We start from the raw sequence: 13,319 nt of genomic DNA on the forward strand, positions 1-13,319 counted from the left end.
CAGTGCAGGATATGTGTGACTTTCTGTAGATAACTGCTAGCTTAATCTGGATCAAGTCTGATCATTCCCCAGATGGCACGGTTTCAAGGAAAATCCATGTTGCAACAGGAAAGTGCTTGGGTTTCATTAAATGCTAGTTCTTGCTTTTGCATTATGACTGAACTAACACAATGACCTAGTGCTGAGATCAGCTCTGTTACCTTTAAAGCAAGAAGAGAAAGAGAAGTCCATGTGACTTAACTCTTAACTATCTCTTTCTTGTATGAAAGTGTGACATAACTTCTTGCAGTGGTGGGTGTTGGGACTATGTCCAGGGACACATCTGTACCCACAGACAGATTGTACCTTTGATAGAAGAGTGTGGACAAACTGGAATTAGGGGACACTGAATTACCCCTGTAGGAAAATTGGGATGACAGATACACTCTTCGGGAATGATAGAACTCTTGGCAGAAGTGGGCAATGTTTTTGTGCTGGGAGCACTGTAGGGTGACCATAGAGTGGTAGAAATTGATTTCTCTCAAACTTGAGGAAACATTTAATTGTTACCTGTGTGATGTGTCCCTTAGTCTTGTGTAAGTGTCCAGGCAAAATACAGGTGCAGTGCTAGGTTAGGCAGCCTTGTAGAATTGCTTTAGGTGGAGGAAAGCATGGAAACTTCAGAAATTAATATATTTCTGGCAGATACCAGATGGAATAGTGAAGAGAGAAGGACTTATGTTCACAGAATTATTGTGCAGATACTCAAATGGAAACTGTTTCAGAAGAAGAATGTTAACTTAGGGAGGTGGGGAATAAGCTTTTCCATGTTTGACTGGCTCACATCTTCTGTAATGAGTTTTCATTTGAGAAACTTTCACTAACTGTCAGAACAGGGTTGAATGAGTGATATCCAGAAACAAACAGTAAAATATCCTATAACAAAAGGATGAGCATGGGTGAGCATTATGACTGGTTCTCATTTGTATTCAGCCTTAAGCTCACTAAAACTGCAGAACCAACACACACAGATGTACACACAATCACTACCATCAAATCTGTGGTTCTCTTTAGTTCTGTCAAGATAACATCCAGTCTTCTTTGAAGAAAAAGGATTTAATTTTTATTTTGGTGGTGATGTTAAATAAGCTGTCCCATCACACTTCCTGGAAAACCTGTCATACTCAAGAAGGGACAACAAAAAGATGAAAATTCATGTTTTTATTTACAAGTATTTCTATGTTTGTACTTACATTTCCCTCAGCTTTGAAGATGGTACTGGTATTATCTGGCCTCTAATTTACATCTTGGGCACTGCACATGTTTCCATTGTGTTAACAAACCAAATATTTTTTTAAACTGACTTTTGAGGTCACCAAAATTGACCACAAGTAACTTGACAATATACTCCTGAGACTGGCAAAAATTATTTCGGAATTTAACAGTTACAGGTATTCTTGTAAGTACAACAAGAACTTTAGTGTATTTGTAATGTTTTAGGTGCAGGATATTGTGGAAATGTAGCTTAACTTCATTACAGTGTTAGTTGGACATGTACCTGTAATGTGCTTTAGCTACAATAGTGAAGAAGTTCTTTAAATGTGTGTTTAAAGACTGAGTTCAGCTTCTCCTCAGAATTATACATTCTTTGCAAATTATTTATTTTTGTTGAACTTCAGCCTCTCACTTTCTGGAGCTGCAACAAACTGTGCAGGGATGAAGAAAAGTAAAAAAGAGTTAGTTTTGCTAGAACTGTTATAGATATAACTTATTAGTCTGAGGTAGAGAGGTACAGAAGGTTCTGGAAGCACTGGTGCAAACTTTAGGAGATTCTACAGTCATTGAAGTGCCAGAAAAGAGCTACAAATATTTGTCCACATGCAGCCTTCATAAGCTTTGCATTTGGAATATTTCAACATCTGAGGTCAGAGTGGAGAGTTGAAGTGGAATTGTTCTAGCTGGGGGAGCAGGGGTCTTCATTATTTTTCAGTTTTCAAACAGCAATAGAGGATTGAAGTTCCAGTTCTTTGACTTCTCCTTATGTGCCCTGCAGTTAAAAAGGCAGCTCCAGTAGCTCATCTTGGGGTTGAGTTGTTTCTGGGGGTTTATTTTTTGGCTTCAGCTGGTGATGATAACACTGAAATGAATGCAGAGTTGCTGTGAGGGTTTGAGATCAGCAGATGCATCCTGAATTACTCCAGCTAATGGCACAGGATGCTGGGAACATTTTGTTGAGCTTCACAAGGGTTTAGTGGGAGCAGCCCTGATTTCAGCAGGAGGTGGTTTGATACAGTACTACTAGTGGGATGCTAAGGACAGAGGAATCAAACATGTGGAGATGCTATCTATGCATGAAGGCTCTTAAACCACTGTGTAGCTGTTAAGAAACTATTTTACAAGCTGAAAAGTACTTCTAGACCATACACTGTGGTGAATGCTGCCACTACTTTTCTATTCCCATTTCCATTTCTGTGTAGCTCCTTAATCTGATGAATATTCTGGGTTCCTTTTCAGAACTAATTTAAAAATAAACCCTCCTTATTTTTGTTCTTATATCAGTCCTCTAAGTGCTGGTTTAATCTTTTTCTGTGAATGCAGTGTAATCTTTGACATTTCTTCCTTTAGGCATTGTCTTGGCAAGATCTGTTGTACTTCCTTTAGTCACTGAAAGGTGCCTTTTCCTCCCTGGCCCTGGGGATCACCTTCCCATTGGAGCCTTGCACCACTCAGGGTGGCCTCTGTTCTCTGACTTCACTGCTTTCCACCTCATCCAAAAATACTCTGTGGTCTCCTTTGGTTTTGCCTTATGCCTGACTTATTCCTCCTTCCTAGAATGGTCCACTGGCTTCCTGTCTTCTGCCTCATCACTTTAAATTTTGTACCAACTTTTCATGATGCTCTTTGTTTCCTGTTCATCTTCTTTTCCACTGTTGTCTCAAGGAGTCATTATGTAGCCAGGGTTTCTTTAATATTTCTGGATTGCCTGAAGGCCTCATGGATTTTTAGAAATCTGGTAATCTAAGATATATTTAAAACTGGCTGTGTTTTGCTATGTCATGAATAGATATTTTTAATGCCTTTTCGAAAGACTTAGAAGCTAAACAGCAGTTGTTGTTTTAATAGTAGTCTGATTTTTTTGTTTGTTTGTTTCTCTAGATTTAGCTGGAACAATGCAAAGGTGAATTTAGTAATAATATTCAGAATTCTGTTAGTAATTCAGCAGATGCTGACTGAAGCACTTGCTTTGAGGAGGAGCAAGGTACTAATGTCTGCCTGTGAAGGAAAACTTGGTCTTATGTGGAATTGAAGGCACCTGGAGGGAGGGGAATTTCTTGGAAAGTCAGTCTTTGTCTGTTGCAGAAACTTCCTTTTAAAAAAGTCTGTTTCCCAGCTGTGTAATGTGGACAGGGTGAAAACTGTGCTGTGCCCAAATAACCATTATTTCTTGAGGGAGCTGGATCCTTAACATGCACATGCCGAGTGTACTGGCAGAAAGCTGCTTGCAGAACCCTTGAGCTTAATGGCTGATATCTGTTACAGGTGACACAAGAGGAAGGCCAGCAGCTGGCACGGCAACTTAAAGTAACGTACATGGAAGCCTCAGCAAAAATCAGATTGAATGTAGACCAAGCTTTTCATGAGCTTGTCAGAGTTATAAGGTATGGTAATTGAGACCAGATAATTCATGTCCCTGTATTAATGGATAGCTGCAGCAAAGGTGTTGAAATGCAGTGAGAAATTGCTGGGAGGATTCTGCCTGCTGTTTCCTCTAAGCTTTAGCCAATGATCTCCATTATAAAACACTCAGGTGCATTAGGAAAAATGCTTACATGAATTTGATATATATTTGAAAGAGAATGTTGTTGTCTTAATCTTTCGACTTTTATTGATCACTCAGTCTGTAAATGTGATAAACTGCATCTGATAAACTGCATCTGATGTGATAAACTGCCTAAACTGCCTTCTGTAAAAAATTTGGTTTCTCAAAAAAAAAAAAACAAAAAACAAAAAACAAAAAAAAAAAAAAAACAAAAAAAAACAAAAAAAAACAAAAAAAAACAAAAAAAAACCCAGAAGGTGAAGTCAAAAACTATAACTTACTTTATCAGTAATTTGAATGTAAGAAGGAAGTGCATTCCCTATGAAAGTGCAAAAAGAAAGTGTGGAATACAGTAGTTGTGTTTATTTACCTGAAAATTATTCTGTGAATTTAATTTGAAATACCTGTTTCCAGGAAATTTCAGGAACAAGAGTGCCCTCCTTCACCAGAGCCAACACGGAAAGAAAAAGACAAGAAAGGCTGCCATTGTGTTATTTTCTGAGAATCCCAAGAACCAAGCTATCAACTGCCAGATTATTTTTTTTTCTTTCCATCATTTTACATCACTTCTGGTATTGGTCTAGCCTTACATGTGCATGTCCTAAAAGTGGTCACCAGAATAGCCTTAGTCCAAGAAGCTGGCAGAATAGTTCCTGAGGAAGACTTGGTCATCCTGGGGCAGACTTCAAACCAAAACACTAAGGCTGCTTCTCTAATACCACAGTTCCTTCCTTCTCTCCCTTCAGAGCTTGCGCCTTGTGGAGTTTTATTCGCAAAGGAGATGAAACAAAACCGTGTAGGACGAGGTGTTGAAGTCATGCATAAGTTGTCTCTTGTGAATTAATTTATTTTTACTTCTGACATTTCATTAGCTATTGCAGAGACCTATATTGGAGTATAGAGAATACTTTTTAAAAAAGGGGTGGATTGCCTTTTTTGTTTGTTTCTGCCCTCAGTTAAATTAGCCTTGAGTATTCAGCTAGCCTTATGAAACCTACACTGAATTTCATTGTCAGCAAAAATTTTCATCTTTCATTTATGCTGCAGTTTTATTTTGGTGGCCAAAACATTCTACTGTATTTATTTTTTGAATCCAGAACAGCTACAGGATGATTACTACTACCAATAGGATATGGCCAAATACCTGAGCTCATTCTGGATTTAGGCATTTCAGCTTATTAAGAAATTTCACATTATGTTTGAAAACAAATTGTGTCTTCCTTTGTATTTCTGGGTAAGGGATTAAGTAAAACTAAAATTGTAGCTGTTTTTGTTTCATGTGATATAAAAATGAATTTGATCTTTCCATTGCCAGAGATAATTAAATGTTTTTGCTATATACTTTTATACATTATTTTCTTATCAAACTAGTTAACAAGTATTTTTATATGTTTGTAAGCAAATATGCTTTCACAGCATAACTTGTGTATATGTAAAGATGAGTATTTAATTCTCACAGTTCACTTTTAACTGACAAAATGTGGGATTTGCCAAACTGTGGTAAAATTCTCCTTACTCTCCCGGTTATACCCAAGAATGGCCAATTATGTGCCTGCCCAGCACACCTATAGAGTAAAATCTAGTGTTGTGTTTTAATGAATTTCAGTATCCCTTGCTAAAGACTGACCATTATGTGAATTATTAAACTGTAAGAACTTTTAACTGATTGTTTAGTTAAACAGTGGATGGTTGTTTAATTTTGAGTTCTGTGGATTGTGTTTAAACAATTCAAGAGTATGGTCCCTGATACTGAAATACTGAGTGGTATTGCACAGTTGTCACCTTAACTGAAAGTGTCCAACAGTTCTTTGAAACTTGATTATTAAGCAAACCCTTGTATAACTTCAGGTGCTAGAATTAAAGATGATCTAACCATTTTTGGGGGGTAAACACACTGCCTCTTTCTGAATCTCTTCCAAAACCTCTATTTTTTGGGGGAGGTAGGGGGGTGAAGGGAGTGATGGAACCTGGCTTGGGAATAGCAATGCATATCTGCAACAGCTCAAGCTTGGAAGTAAAGAAACTTTACTTTGAAGAAACATTTCAGCTTAAGTCATGACAGATGACAAAAGCTGATGTTTGTTTTGGCTTGAAGTGTGTAGTCAGTGGTCCCATCAACAATCCTTGTGTTTTCAGGCTGTGCTCACTGTCAGGTGCTCTGCCAGAAATCTGGCAATGTCTCCTGAGAAAACAAGGCTGAAACCCTTCCAGTTCCAGTTACCTTTACAGCAGCAAGGCATTAAACCTTGGATTCAAGCTACTGCCAGGCATTGCAGAGGAATTTAAGTTTTTTTAATGTAATTTAGATTAGCTTGTGTAATGCAGTTTTGAGAGAGTGGGCAGCTTCCCCTCCCCGGTGGATTTATTGGTTGATGAAAGGCTACTTAGGAGGAGTGTGTGGAAGATTCAAAGAAGGAGTTACAGTGGAAACACATTTGGGAGATGGATTGCATTTTTCAAGTCAAATGTACAGCCTGTAGCAAACACCACGTGCTTTCTTAACTATGTAAAGCTCTCTGGAGGTAAATCACTGAATATGTGGCTTTAGAATGAGTTAAGACAACAGATTACAGCATGTATGATGAGACTGAACTTGTTCAGTGAACATATCTTTAGATTTTATAACTTTTTTTCTTTATTTTTTAACCTTTCACTCATAGTAGAATGGCTTTAAATAGTAGAGTGTTACAAAAATAAGTTTTTTTAACATGCAGCTTCTCATAGCTGATAGAGAAGGTGGTAGAGCTCCATGTGGAGAGATGGATAACTTTGAGGATGTTGATGCTGAAGAACCTACACCTGCTAAGCCACGTTGTAAACACAGCGCGAACCTTACAAACAAAATAAACAATCCTGGCACCACCAGCAGCTGCTGTGCAAAGTTTATTAACTAAGACATGTGCATATGCTTTTTAAGGCTTCTCTTGGAGAGAATGTGCAGAGAAATTTGTGTGGTGTTGTGTCTTTTTCTGGACTGTGGCACTTTAAGGAGGTGTTAAATGTAGGCATTTGCATCCTACTCTTCAGGCATGAAGTAAATATTTAGAAAAGAAATAGGGATTTTTGGTGTGTAATGGTGATCTAGGTGGTTGTGAGTTCAAAACAGCTGAAGGTATTTCAATGATTTGCTTTTCTAATGGTTGTAGCTGAAAGTAATGGTGAAAAATGATGCTTCTGGCCCTGGTGTGGTGCTTAAAGCAATATAATAGGGACCTTGTCAGTCTTTTTAAAAGTAGTAGCCCTGATCCATAGGCCATCGATTGGTTGTGAATTTACAGCATTGCCACCTTGCTGTAGGATAAAGTTTAGCAGACAGTCCAAGAGAGATTCTTACAACTTTTCCAGGCAGAAGAAATGCTTTAAGATTTGTCACTTATGTTTGTAGTTACTTCAGTTCAAGGCCACATCCATAAATCTATTAAACTTGCAGTTCAGGAATCTAGAGAGCTTAAAATGTACCCAGAAATTATCTCCTGTTCCTCCTAGATCACAGGGTAGGGTCCGGATCTGTGTTTCAAAGCACAAAACACCTCTTTATGGCCTCTCACACTTGCTGAACCTGCTGTTCCACTGGATGAGGAGTGGGGTTGATGTACTCATAGGCAAAAGCCTTTTTTATGCATAGGATTATGAGGCAAGCTGTTGTGAAAGGGTTAATAAAGCAAAATATATTTGGAAGGTGTTAACTCCCACTAATGCCAAGGAAAACTCTGACTTTAACGCATGGCCTTGTGGTTAGTCATCATTGATAAAGTTCAAGTCTGGATTATAACAAATACTGGCTAAGGTTCTTCTGACATCATTTATGTGACACGATTTCACCCGTGGTGTTGTGTAGTTGCTGACTGGCCTTGCCACATCTTGTTACAAGACTTTGATGAGCTTACTCCAAACAGGAGACTTTTGAAGTCAGTCACCACAAGCCCAGCACTGCCAAAAATTATCTGCACTTACTCTTTAGAAGGTCATTGCTGGGAAAGGGTCAGGCTGAACAGAATGCATTTGCACTTGATTTAGGTATAGATTTTCAAGATAGTTACCCTCATGTACCAAAACCATGATGATAAAAACACTCAAACAGAATTTAGGAAAACAACCAAGCTGGAAATAGGGGGAAATGGGAGTGTTTCCTTCATTACTGCACTGCCCTGCTGTGCCTTCAAGATAGGCTCTTGCTCAGAGCATCCTGGATGGTAAATGCACTGTTCATCACTTTGTAAGTGTGGCTTTTCCTGCCTTCTTACCTGGGTCTGTTGTAAAGTCAAGTTAAAATTGCAGGCTTGAAGCAAATTCTGGGTTTTGCATGGTGGTAAGTAGAGATCCTAATCCCAATGTTGTGCACAAATGTTGGAAGGCCAGAAAACTTTGGAAAATTCTTGATATTTAAGTATCCTTGTAGAGCTCTGACCATGGGAACACTTGCATGCAACAGGTCAGGTGCAGAAATGAGGATGGGGGGTAGTTAGAGTAGCCTGTAGCTGGAAAGATAAAAAACTTTAAATGAGAAACCACAGATGTGGAAATGGCAAGGGATTCAACCACAAGGAAAACTTCATAACAACATTGTGAATATGTGCTGGCTTGCTTTCTGTTCTAGACTTTTCTATTTCTTGCTTGCTATTCTAGACTTTTAAGACTTCAGTTATTAAGTTAAGCGTTTGAGAGACTCTTAATTATTTATAGTGACCTTAGCACTTCTTAAATTACTACATTTTAAAAAAATGCTTCTGACATGGTAGAGGGAGAAATTAGCAAGCTATGTGCAAACAACAAAAATGCAAGTAGAGACAGTGATTAAACCTCAAAATTCCCTATCTCTTAGTCCCAGGTGTGGAATAGGGTGTGCTAAACCCAGTTTTCACATCAGTTAAACTAAACTGAAGAGCAGTAGGAGTAGCAATTACTGAACTGAATGCCCTGAGATCTCCTACAGACCACCACGAGATGGCACCAGGAGATCCCCTACAGAGCTCAAGTGCCTGCTCTTAACGCGCAGGGTAAGAATGCAAATCTGTTGGTTTGTAATAAAACGGCCGTATGTCAGAGTTATTTCAGAGTAATTATTTTCCATGGATTCTGTAAAATCTTGATGGTTAGTAGCGGGGGGAAAACAGTGGTTTATAAATAGTATTTCTGAAGAAATCAGTATGAAAAGCAGGAAGGATGCTTGCAAGTTGAAAACATTAGATGTGTGTTAATTAAAACATTGTACAAATTCTTAATTTCTTCAGAGTTTGCCAGCTTTTATAGTTGCCAGCTGTGTTGGGAATATCAGAGACAAAGCAAAGATGAATGGTATTTGTGTATCGTTAGTAACAATAATAACAATAAAGAACATACAATTTGCAGTCAGAAAGTTATGTATAAACACTTCAGCTAAATAATACATCCATGATGATTACTGAAACCAAATTTTGTTGTGTTTGTAGGGTATCTGGGAAGACATCTGTCACTGCCAGGTTCTAAGGTTTGGGCTCTTCCATTGCTGCTTTGTGATGACTTCTTTCCAGCAGTATTACTTGTAATGCATGTCCTTGAGGGGCAGGGGAGTGGAAATAGAAAATACACACCTGTTTCTCACTTGTAGCATCAGAGCAATGCCTTAGAACTCCTATTTGACATCTTCATATTGCTAGGACTGAATGTGATATATTCCAGACCATTCCCCTCTGCCTTTCAGGAGTTAGGTGCTGGACAAGGAAAATGGGGAGTTGTTGCTGGGTGATTTTAGTGACAGTAGACACAACACCCAGAGCCTCCACTGCCTCTTGACCAAACTGATTTCCAAGGTCCATGTGAGGAGGTAGAATGAGGAGAAGAGGCAGGAGCAGTGGGTAAGGCTCAAGGCAGGGGTTATTTTGGAGGGCTCAACCTATACAAATTTATAGGGACTTAATGGAGTCCATCCAAGATGGAGAGAGAACCTGCTGATGTCCTCACAAGGCTGTTGGGACATCTTTCATGACCATCTTTAATGGAGAGCAGGGAAAATTCCTGGTGGCTGGAGGAAAGCGTTTCCCCCCCTCTTCAAGCAAGACCTGGGAAACAAACATTGGGAACAAAAGTTCCCAATGTAGGGAACTGCAGGGAGTCATCCTTGCCTCTGTGCATGGAAAGTCATGCAATGAGTCCTCCAGAAACATGTTTCTGGGTGCATAAAAGAGAAGTGGTTGATTATGGTCTGTATAAATATATAAATTGACTGGAGTCAGTCACACCTGACCACCAGGATTGCAATCTGTGATGAAGTGACTGAATTTGTGGATGAGGAGAGAGCAGTGTATGCATTTACCTCAACTCAGCAAGCCTTTCAACACTGCTTCCTGCCCTATTTTGATATCAAGGTTCAGGGTGTTGTGGGCTGGGTAAAGCATGGGCTGGCAGATTGGGCTCGGAGTGGTGGTCCTCAGTGTGTAACAGGATGACCTCCAGGCAGAGTCTGGTGACAAGGGAAAGGCTGCAGGCATCTCATCTGGCATCTTGAACATTTTACCAGTGAGCTGAAGGAGACAACTCAGTGCACTCTTAACATATTTGCAAGTGACACCATGTTGGGGAGAACCAGCTGGTGAACTTGGGCATGGGGCTGCTGGAGGAACAGGTCAAGGGGAGCCTATGGAATTTTACAAGGACAAAGGCAAAGACCTTTTTAAAATCAGAAGTTTTCTTTAAAGCAGCTTAGAACTCCAGCAGAGCTCTGTGACTTACCTGGGGGTCAGGTTTGCACTCATGCATGCCAGAAGGTTGCACTGGACTGTGGTGGCTACCCAGAGCATGCCAGGCTTGCATTGCTGGCTCCAGCTCATCAGAGATCCAGAAAGAAGAAACAGGAGCAGTGGCTTGTGCAGCTGATGTGTTTTAGGAAGTTAATTGGATACTTCTGTTAAATTTTTGAATGTGTGAAATGCTGCTTCCCATTTCAGAGAAGTTGCTTGTTGAGTGGGATGTCAAGGAGACAAATGGTGAAGTCTTGCAGCTCAGGCTCAGATTTTTTAAGTGAACCATGAAATAGGTATTGTATCTTGTGTGCAGAAGGACAAGGGGCTTTGGTCTTTAATTTGGGCTGCTTCCTATGAATGAGGAATAAATACATTACAAGGCTTTTGCAGTTTGGTTTCCAACTGGTCGCCTGCCAGAAGATTCTGCTACTTTAATATCCATACATGGATCCTCTGAAATAATGCCCTGCACAAGAGGAGACCTCTACTGTGGTTTTATGCTCTAGTGAAAGATTTCATAATTCAAAACTCTTCTCAGCCTGAGCAGGATCAAGTGACTTTTTTCCATATCTGGCAATTACATTATTCATTTCAGAACAACATTAAAAGCCTGGAAAGCATAACTGTTGTGTTCCAGGGTGAAATCTGTTACTGTTTTTTACAAACCTGAGATGTGAAAGGGCTGACAGCTGCAGGGAGATTTGTTGATGCTTTTTTGCCTGCTCTACTGAAAATTACAGTGTTTTTTGCCCTTTGAAATGTGGTCACTGCCTCATTTTTGGCTTGTGTCACTATGCTGAGGTGACTAAGTTCCCACTTCCCAGCAGAGGGGACAGCCTGATGCATGTGGGATGCCTCTGGATTTCAAATTCACTTTTTGATATTTTCATGTTCTGTTTACCTACAGTAATCCAAAATTCTCATGACATTTAAACAATGGTAATGTATTTTGTAAGCTTTAAAAATCAAATTTTAAAAGAGTAAATTGATTGGATTTTTAATTTGTTTTGCTATTTTTGCCCCCCCCCCCCCAACACTCCCCCTTCCCAAATCTGATTTATAAAGCCTGAGGAGCCTTTTTTAATGCTCCTGGTACTGAATTCCTTCTCTGGCAAAATGCCTTATGGAAGAAGGCATAATTCTTTACTGTGAGGGTGTTGAGGCACTGGAACAGGTTGCCCCGGGAAGCTGTGAATGTCTCTTCCCTGGAAGTGCTCAAAGCTGGGCTGGCCTTGAGCAACCCACTCTAGTGGGAGGTGTCACTACCTATGGCAGGGGGTTGGAATGAGATGCTCTTTGATTTCCTTTCCAACCCAGCCTATCCTGTGGTTTAAAATCTCTGTATTAGAAGCCAGTCAGTGTCAGTCCTTGTACTGGACACGGCTGCCTGGCTGGCTACTTCTCCACTATCTGTGATAGCTGCAGAAATCTGGGAATGTCAGTATGGTGTTCGAGGACACAACCCAAAGAGGCATCAACAGTTTCCTTCTGAATGCTGATGCCAGCAGGAATCATGGAGGAACAGGAATGGGAACAACACATGTAGTGCAGGGCAGGGATTTAAAACACCTTTACTAACACCTGGGGCTGATGCCATTGCTCCTGCAGCATAAATTGGAAAAAAAAACTCCAACTATTGTGGCTTTTTTGAACCTGAATTTCAGTTGGTAAAGCTCAGGACTTCTTTCACGGATAGGAGGATGCCAGTCCAGAGGGATGAATGCAATATAAAAATCCCCAGCAGATGGGGACTGGAATTTCCCAAAGAGTGGCACTGCCAGCTTGTTCCTGAGGGGCTTTAGGGCTGACACAAGCTGCTGAGTCCTTGAGGGAAACATTGGAAAGCTGCTGGTGTCCCAGAGGAGGGGAATGTGGTCGATTGGAGCATCATTGTCCAGAGCTGCTTTGTGCCTTCTTTAACACAAGGGAAACTCCAAGTTGTCAGAGCAATTTTTGTATTTCAGCTTTTTATTTTTATTGATTACCAAAGCAATACCTCACTGAAGGCTACTATACTCATCAATTGGCACAGTCTTATGTTTTATGTCCCACCATTTCTGTACATGTGGGAAATCAGGATATATTTCAGAGGGGAGTACAGGATGAAAAGAGCTAATGAATTACTAAGAGATTGCCTTAGCAGTTCACACTGTACAGATGGATGAAACCACCAAGCTGTCCTTTCAGCAATATGGTCCATGAGGGAGACGGAGCCTGCTAAAAAATACAGATCAGCATGCAGGCTGCTGTGGACTTCCTCTGCTTTAGTAATTATAGTATTTTCTATAGAGCAAGTACAGCATACACATCATATACATATATATAGTAAATATAGTATTTTCTAGCTCTTAAAAAGAAGGAAGAAGTTGAGCTCTCAAGAATGCATTGCCAGTTTCTTACACTTGTGAAGACTGGGACTTTAAAACCACCATGGGTGGCACAGTCAAGTTTCTAAACACTTCCAGGCAGAAGATTACCAGAGGGTTGGGTCATCCTGTGGCTGTGTAGGAATGGGGGCATTGCAGTGTGGAGGCTGCAGAGCCAGTGTGGGTGTCTCCCAGGCTGTCTTGTTTGCTGCTAGGAAAGCTGTGCTGCTTCAGGTTCCTTTCTGCAAGACGTAAATTGTCATGCTGGCTTCTTTGCAAAATGCCTGGAGCCTGACGAATGACGCTGTTTATTGTATCAGGAGCAGCATAAAATCATAATGGCTCTTGGAGGGAATTTTTAGAAGCTGCATTATCCTTTGAAAGGAAGATGAAATACAGAATTATGCCAGATGCTCTTAAGGATGTAAATACTCT

At 40.1% G+C, this 13,319-nt stretch overlaps 2 protein-coding genes across 3 annotated transcripts in view; both read left to right on the forward strand.

The window, feature by feature from the left end:
* Nucleotides 1-5,676, forward strand: part of RRAS2 (RAS related 2) — a 46,264-nt gene extending 40,588 nt beyond the window's left edge. For both annotated transcript variants that reach the window (XM_068194128.1, XM_068194127.1), the window contains exons 5-6: nucleotides 3,520-3,638; nucleotides 4,214-5,676. In XM_068194128.1, coding sequence (XP_068050229.1) covers nucleotides 3,520-3,638; nucleotides 4,214-4,301 — 207 coding nt within the window. In that variant the 3' untranslated portion in view covers nucleotides 4,302-5,676. The remainder of the gene's footprint in view (nucleotides 1-3,519; nucleotides 3,639-4,213) is intronic.
* Nucleotides 5,677-7,964: 2,288 nt separating this feature from the next.
* TUB (TUB bipartite transcription factor) overlaps nucleotides 7,965-13,319 on the forward strand; it is a 159,774-nt gene continuing 154,419 nt past the window's right edge. Inside the window, exon 1 of the mRNA XM_068194138.1 lies at nucleotides 7,965-8,015. Within this exon, the coding sequence (XP_068050239.1) occupies nucleotides 7,990-8,015 (26 nt within the window). The 5' untranslated portion in view covers nucleotides 7,965-7,989. The remainder of the gene's footprint in view (nucleotides 8,016-13,319) is intronic.

The sequence above is a fragment of the Anomalospiza imberbis genome, chromosome 6 (genome assembly GCF_031753505.1).
Source record: "Anomalospiza imberbis isolate Cuckoo-Finch-1a 21T00152 chromosome 6, ASM3175350v1, whole genome shotgun sequence".
In the NCBI taxonomy this organism is placed as follows: Eukaryota; Metazoa; Chordata; class Aves; order Passeriformes; family Viduidae; genus Anomalospiza; species Anomalospiza imberbis.